General features: G+C 55.6%; 2 protein-coding genes across 2 annotated transcripts in view; both read left to right on the top strand.

Moving 5' to 3' along the window:
* The first annotated feature begins 541 nt into the window (after positions 1 to 541).
* Positions 542 to 3357, top strand: LOC113213157 (protein takeout-like). Its single transcript, XM_026432128.2, has 6 exons — positions 542 to 740; positions 868 to 954; positions 1205 to 1358; positions 1990 to 2123; positions 2837 to 2989; positions 3102 to 3357. The coding sequence occupies exons 1-6, from the start codon at positions 674 to 676 to the stop codon at positions 3278 to 3280; spliced, it is 774 nt and encodes a 257-aa protein (XP_026287913.2). The 5' UTR covers positions 542 to 673; the 3' UTR covers positions 3281 to 3357.
* Positions 3358 to 3853: 496 nt separating this feature from the next.
* Positions 3854 to 7884, top strand: part of LOC113213141 (neutral ceramidase) — a gene marked incomplete in the record, with an annotated part of 7576 nt that continues 3545 nt past the window's right edge. Inside the window, 4 exon segments of the mRNA XM_052268154.1 lie at positions 3854 to 4031; positions 5226 to 5399; positions 5490 to 5636; positions 6063 to 6233. Coding sequence (XP_052124114.1) covers positions 5226 to 5399; positions 5490 to 5636; positions 6063 to 6233 — 492 coding nt within the window.

Here is a 7884-nt window from a genome sequence, read left to right as displayed (position 1 = left end):
GGGCGGCGCGGGCGGGAGGCCCAGCGACCGCAGCCGCCTCTCCGCCCCCGGCAAGTTGATTGTGACACTTTGGTGTGATCGGCCGCCGAGCCCCTGCGAGCTTCAGGGTAGGCCACCCGCTCAAGAAGAATGTGCTGCGGACAAGTGCCTGCCTAACTAACAGGCGCTCTACCATCAAACCTTGACAACCAATTTTCCTCGTCGTGTATCTCCAAACTTCTCTTATCGTATCTATGCCCCTCTCACAGGCCACACGCTCGGAACCGCGCTCGTCGGAGAGCTAAGGTATATGAGCGAAACGAACGTCAGCCGCAAACTGCCGCCACCCGCAATGATACATACCCGCAAACGATTCAAACTAACGCGGCGGCGCGGGAAAGTCCAAAGTCTTGAGTGGGACACCGCGTATTATTCAACTGGATCACCCCCTATTTCTGGGTCGGCGCCATGAGGGGTTCGGAGAAAGGAGGAGAGGGGGGCGGGGGTGGGCTGCGCATGTCTGGAAAAACACTTGCGGTGCACTGAGATAATACACGTAGGACAGCCGCCGCGCGAGAGTGGCGACAGCCGCGACAGCTCGGCATATATGCCCCCCGCGGGTCTCGGGGGCGCACCACACTGGCCACCGCGGTGCCGCCTGGACAGAGCCGCGTGAACCGACTATACGGGCGACATGGGACTGCCGCTGAGGACGACGCTGGCGCTGCTGCTGGTGTGCGCCGGGGCGGCCTCCGGAGCAGGTGAGGACGACGACGACGACAAAGTACCAGGCTGGTGTGCTCCGGTCTTAAGTATGTGTCTTTAGTGCACTACAAGCAGTCGTTGCAACGTGTGTATGTGTGTGTTCTTTTCTGCCCGTCGCTGAAGCCCCGCTCTTCCGGTGCCCGCGGGGACCGACGTTCAACGCGTGCTTCTCGCGGTCTCTGCTACGCGTCGTGCGAGCCATGGGTTACGGTATGGTATATATGACATGTGGCCGTGTGTGTGTGTGTGCGTTGGGTTGGGTGTCGCATTGGGTAGCCGGCCGGCACAAACTCACAAAAACTCACCAAAAAATATTTTTAAAAATCGGAAAAATCAGAAGAAGAAAATCATAATCGGAAAAAAATAGAGAAAATATCGAAAAAAAGAAATATTGGTGTACGCTTGATTTTTTAGTGTAGTAACTCTCGCGGTGACGACAACCCCTTTATCGTGGCCGCAGGCGACGCCGCCGCCGGGATCCCCAAGCTGGACCCGCTGCTGGTGCCGGTGATGCCCGTGAGCAGGCACGACGGCGCCGCGCTCAACATGAACCTCACCTTCTACAACATGCGCATCAGCGACATCACCCACAACGTCGTCATGCACTCGCTCAAGTAAGTGGCAGTCTAACGAAAACAAAAACAAAAGACAGAAAGGGAAAAAAATAGGCCGGGAGGGATCAAGCTTTGCCGCCGCTTTAGGTTTCGCGGAGCCCGTCGTCAAGCACAAAGATGCGCAAAAAAAGGGCTTTGTGTGCAGATGGTATTTTTACAAACACTCGCGGGAAGAGCGCGGGAGGAGGAGTTTGGACAGGGCGCGGGAACATCGCTGCTGTTGTAGCAGCAGCAGCAACCTTCAGCATCCCACCACTACTGGGGGTCCTGCACTGTTAAAATAAACGTAAAAAATAATCTTTGTTTTGCATATTTTCCAACTCGCAAAGTTATAAACGCATTCGTAAACGTATGTTAACCGCGATTATTCCTAGTCGAACGGCAGTTTAGAGTAGCAGCCGTATGGAAAATTATCCTGTCATAACTTCACTTAGGACCCGCCGCGTTGGGGGAGGGGGTGGGGGTGGGTAGACAGATGGAAATGAAAGAAATGCTCGGCATTCAGACAGGGACGCCGCTCTGACCCGCGAGTCAAAAGTTAGACCTCTTCGTGTGAAAAGTGTGAACAATTTTGGGGAAACGGCCTCCACACGCTCACGCCTCCCGAACGCCAACTGCCACTGCTCCGCAGGTTCGACGTCGACAACCTCGAGATGGACATCCGGTTCTCCAGGCCGCAGGTCAACTTCCGCGGGACCTACAAGACGGACGGCAAGATCCTGTGGCTGCCGGTGTGGGGCTCCGGGCCCTTCCAGATGCACATGGGTGAGTGTGTCCGCCAGCGCACCGCTCGGGAGGGTCAGCCCCACTGACTCACTCTCTTTCTCTCTCTCCTCTCTCTCTATCGCGGCCAGACGGTCGGCCTCTTTTCCGCACGATTACCTGCACCTCCGTCTGGCCTGCCGCCGTGTGTGTGTGGCGAGGCACGTACTAGCGGCACGTAGTGGGGCGTACCTGCGTGGGGGGCGTGAGTTGGGCTGCCTACGGGCCGGGCGCGGTGCGGCTGGCGTACGTTGGGCTGCTCGCCCTCCAGGGGCTGCCGGTCTGCGTCAGTCTGCGCACTCACCTTCAGTCAGTAGTCAGTCCGACTTTGTGAACTTCGGTCGGAGTTTGTGACCTTTGATCGAGGTTCTTGAGCTTCGGTCGAAGTTCTTGAGCTTCGGTCGAGGTTCGCGAGGTTCGGTCGAAATTTCTGAGCTATTCGGTTGAAGTTCGTGAGCTGTTCGGTCGAAGTTCGTGTGAGCTTCGGACGAGGTCCGTGAGCCTCGGGTCGAAGTTAGTGAGCCTCGGTCAAAGTTCGTGAACTTCAGGGGGCGAATTCCAGGCGAAATTCGTGGACGTCAGACGGCACCAGATAGTTTTGTGAACTTAAGTAGAAGTTCTAGTTAAATCCTAGCAAATTCATCAAAGCTCGAAAGTGGAAAAGAGACCCCCAAGTTTGTGACCGATGTCTCACGTGTGTCCCCTTTCATACGCAGGGACGGTCTTCGAGAGGTACCGCATCAAGGGCGAGCGCAGGGTGGGCCCCGACGGCCAGGCCTACATGCACATCGTGGACTACGCGTCCACGCTGGAGCCCCGTCAGATGAGCCTGGACTTCCAGAACCTCTTCAACGGCAATTGGCTGCTCGGTGAGTGCTCCCCCTCTGTCTGTCTGTCAGTCTGTACGTCTCGGTGTCCCCCCCCCCTCTCTCTCTCTCTCTCGTTTTTTTTTTCTAACCTGGATACACCCCTTCCCGTTAGGCAAGGGTGCCAACTCGCTGATCAACAGCCGGTGGGAGACGATCTACGGCGAGATCGCCCCCCTCAGCGACAGGCACTTCAGCAACATTATGCGACCGCACTGGGAGGACGTCTTCAGTCGCGAGCCCCTCGACATCATGTTCCCTAGGCCGACGCGGTACTTCTATTTCTTCGACTGATGTTACTTACTTCACAACCAGCCGTTTTTATCTTGTAAATTATTTGTTTGTTCAATAAAGTGTTGTCCTGTTTTCTATTGTGTTTCCAATCACTACGGTTGTGGCCGGTCGTTGCCAGAGGTGAACAACGGGCGGCGGTCCACCAGTCCACAAGGGATGGACCATTATTGAACAGAGAGTGCGAGTGAGGCCTACACTAACAAGTGTTAAGCAGTTGCACACTTTGAGTTTATCAGTGCACAGCTCCGTCTCACTTGCACTCTCGGTTTCCGGACCATCGCGGGGGGATTAGTGGCCCGCCCGTCACGTCACACCCACCTCTCCTGGTCGCAGCCAGAACAAGGCCGCAGAGTTGCATCGTCACCGTAGTGAGAAGGGGTCTTCAACCCCGCATCATCGGGCGGACATCCATGCGGGCTGGAGAAGGGTATATGGGCTGCAGTGTGAGCATTGTACTCGGAGCGAGAGAGACAGAGGGAGATTGAGGCGTAGGGACCGGTAGGGACGCAGGGACACGGCAAGGCAAGGTCAGCCCCCCTCCCCGGCCGGCTCCGGTGCTGTCACTGCCCGGTCCGCCGGTGTCGCGGACGTGTGGGCGCAGCCAGTTGGGTACCCGGCGCGCTCCCGCGCCCACAGCACCGCGCCGTCGTCCCCGCCCGCCCGCGCGCCCAGCGCCCACATGGACTCCACCACGCCGCCAGCGCTCTCCGCAGTCCACGGGGCGAGCTGAGGAGCGGTCCACTTCCGCAAAGTAAGTGAATCCGTGCATGCAGTACCCTACCCCCGTATTTTTATTTATTCTTAAAACATTCACGGTTGGCTGTGTCTGACTTGGCCCAACGCCTGACTCTGCACAATACACAAAGATGCGTCAAGGTACGTGGGTTGGTTTCCGGTGGTCCACTGACCGTGTCTGTACTGTACCGCCTGCAGGCGTGCGCGATTGGGTTGCCCATTCCCTCGGGTCTCAGGCGCCACATAGACAGTTAGACACGAAAGGCAAACCTGATCGGCAAACCCGCCCGCCCGTCAGTGTCCCAGTTAAAATGATTTTGTCAAAATGACATCAACGGCAGTCAAGTCAAGTTTTAATTGGTCATTTGGTGGCCATTTTTATGTCGTCTTGACATCAAAACGACATGAAAGTTGGGCGCCAAATGCTCAAAACCTTGACTTTGACCTTAATTGATGTCATTTTGACTGGGGCGTGCGGGCGTGCGGTACAGTATAAATTCGACCGCACACGTGGGCGGATTCGAGCCGCGCAAAAAGCGAGCTACGCGAGTTAAATGCCCTCCCCCTCCCCCCAACCCTCTCACCTTTCGAAGAATGTGTGGGTCGTGTTGCTCGCTCGGTGCTGGGTTCTACAGGGCGGTCCACAGACCCCTTCCTTTATTTTGGCTTTACTGTACCGCATTCAAGGGAGCGGGCCGGTTGCATACTCGCGCGGGGCCATGAAGGTAGGCAAGCCCACCCGCACCTCTGCATGCGGTACAGTATAAGCAAAATAAAGGAGGGGGTCTTATGGACCACCCTGTGTGGCAAATCTGCCACCTGGCGTGCGCAATATCCCCGGGGGGGGGGGGGGTCCGCGGGCCACCACGTGTGTGTCTTTGTTGCTGCTGACCCCAAGAAGACCAGGCGTTTCGCACCTCGCGCGTCTGTCTTTTAGAAAGTTCAGGTGGCTCCACGTGGACTCCTCCATGTCGCGCGCGGAGTCCTTTGTGCCGTCCCGCGCGACTCGGCTTTCTCTGTCTCTCTGTGTCTCTCTCTTTCACTCTGTGTCTCTCTGTGTCTCTTTGTGTCTCTCTGTCTCTCTATCTCTGTCCCTCTTTGTCTCTGTCTCTCACTCCATCCGAAACAACAGCATGGTGCCCGTGTTATCCTCTGTGTGGCGCCCGGCTGCACCTACCAATCCCTCACCTCTTTGTGTTCCTCCCACCAGATGCCACCAGATGCACCCCCGATGTCTGCGGGCCGCCGCGGCGCCTCCTCGGCGGCGTGCCTCCTCGTCGTGCACGCGCTCGCGCTGATATCGCTGGTCCCCGGGGGGCTCGCCGTCTACCTGCTCGGCACCGGCATCGCCGATGTGACGGGGCCGGCCGCCGAGGTCCCTTTCGTGAGTATCGTTATCGTCTTGGCGACAAAAATAAAGAGAGAAAACAAAACAAGAAAAATGTCTTCAGGGTTGGTGTCGTTTCCTCTTCAGATGGGCTACGCCAGCCCCTCCCAGAAGGGCCAGGGCATCCACACCCGCCAGTTCTCCCGGGCCTTCATCTTCCAGGACGCCGCCGGCGAGCGGCTCGCCTTCGTCTGCGTCGACGTCGGCATGATCGGCTCGGGCGTGCGCAAGGAGGTGATGATCGCTCCGACTCTCAAGTAGTGGCTGCCTCGGGCTGCCCGCATACACGGAGGATCGTCGAACTTTATGAAGTTCGAGGACTTCAGCCGAAGTTCGAGGACTTCAGCCGAAGTTCGAGGACTTCAGCCGAAGTTCGACGACTTCAGCTAAACTTCGAGGACTTAAGCCGAAGTTTGAGGACTTCAGCCGAAGTTCGAGGACTTCAGCCGAAGTTCGACGACTTCAGCCGAAGTTTGAGGACTTCAGCCGAAGTTCGACGACTTCAGCCGAAGTTTGAGGACTTCAGTCGAAGTTTGTATGGGCTTCTGTCGAAGTTCGTACGGGCTTCTGCCGAAGTTCTTTGACTTCTGCTGACGTTCGTATGGACTTCTGACGAAGTTTACGGACTTGAGTCGACGCTCTGTCGTTGTCGGCCTCCAGGTACTGAAGCGCCTGGCGCCCCTCGGCGGCTACACCGACAACACCCTCATGCTGTCCGGGACCCACACGCACTCGGCCCCCGGAGGCTTCCTCATGCACCTCCTCTTCGACATCACCACCATGGGCTTCGTCAAGGAGTCCTTCGACGGGCTCGTCGAGGGCATCACGCTGGTCAGTATAACAGAGTACACTGTACACAGTACACTGCCAGACAACATCACGCACACCTTTTGTTTTTTGGGGAGACGCGACAATAATGAAAATAAAATTAGGGAGTTGGGAAAGAGGGGGGAGGGGAGGCTGCATGGCATGCTCGTCGGGCAGGCGTTCGCGTGAGTGTGCTCACCCGTCCAGCGTCTGAACTGATATCACGCAAACATACAGCGCCAAATTACTCACTTTTCAAAATATAATTTGAAAAAAAAAATATTTAGGGCGGTGAGAGCAGAAAGTGGGCATTGCCCTACAACAGGAACAAAGCATAGGGATTCGTGCGGAGGGTGTGGCCAACAGCGGGCCAACATGTAGGCAAGAGTAAACGCGCATTTTCAAAACGGGAGACCCTCTTGAAAGTTGAGTCTCATAGTGCGGTGCATTTGGTGGTCTACGAGAGCTCGAAGCCTGCGAGACGCAGGGTAGGCCACCCCGCAGTACACGGGTGCATGGAAGGCAGGATGTTGTATACCTATCAGGCGCTAAGTCGGTTCGGCGTCGTAAATGCTCATACCCCTCTCCCCCCACCCGGAAAAAAATAAAAACAAAAAAATGGGGGAGTACTTTCCTCATCCTACCGAAGTCGACCTCTGTGATCGCGGGAACAGCCGCTTCTTCCACAGTTGTCAGAACATACTCCCGCGGGGTATGTGAGACGGTTGACGCGTACGTTGGTTAAACTGTTAAACTGAAGTCCATTTGAAATTTTGTAGCCTAAGGAAATGTTCAGATCCACGAGGATTTTAACCGCCGACCTCCCATGCTCTTGGCGGGCACGCTACCGATTGAGCTAAAGAGAGCAGCCGACGCTCCAGAGGACGAGCCAATTTAAGTGTGAAGATTTCGTTTTGTTCCCACAACATATACCTTTTCGTGCGTTTAGAAGTGCTGGGAACAACACATAAAAAGATGGCGATAACTTTTGGGGGTTACTTTAGTGATAGATGATCCAGGACTTAGTCGCTGTGACCCAAAAAGTGTCGCTCTCCCAGTATGACGCGTGAAAACAACATACCCAGCTGCGCTCTACGCAACGGCGAGCATGGCAGTCAGGTTCAAGGGCAAGAGTAAACGAGACATTATTACGACAGCGGGATTATATAGGACGAGGCCGCGCCAACTTTTTGTTAAAGCGAACCAGTTTTACAACAATAATTATTATATGCTCGAAACTGCCCGCGCCCGGCAAAAAAATAAGCGAGAGTGCAGCAGTCGTGGGGCATGCAGGTCTGCATCTCCAAAAAGTGGCCGACAAATCCTGTCGGACTTCGTAAAGGTTTTGCTGTACAGGGTGCGCCTAGCCGCCCGCCCCGCGTGGCCGTGTGTGTGCGATGGGTTGCCTACTCACACGAGGTGCCCCCCGGCTGTGTGGCGATTGGCATTGCCAACCCACCCACGCCGTCGTGTCACTCTACTGCAAATATGGTACAGCCCGGCTAGAAAAAAATAAAGATAGGTGGAAAGGGCTGTGTCGGCCATTATTACGACACAACACAGCCGCAAAAGTATGTGCTTGAATCAAGTAAATATTGCTCGATTAAAAAGCTTAAAGCTTTTTGTGCGTGTGTACGTATATATTATTGTGTTTCCCCTTGATAAAAATATCTTT

Source organism: Frankliniella occidentalis, unplaced genomic scaffold, assembly GCF_000697945.3.
Source record: "Frankliniella occidentalis isolate FOCC.00 unplaced genomic scaffold, Focc_3.1 Scaffold64, whole genome shotgun sequence".
In the NCBI taxonomy this organism is placed as follows: Eukaryota; Metazoa; Arthropoda; class Insecta; order Thysanoptera; family Thripidae; genus Frankliniella; species Frankliniella occidentalis.
This window is presented reverse-complemented; position numbering and strand designations above follow the sequence as displayed.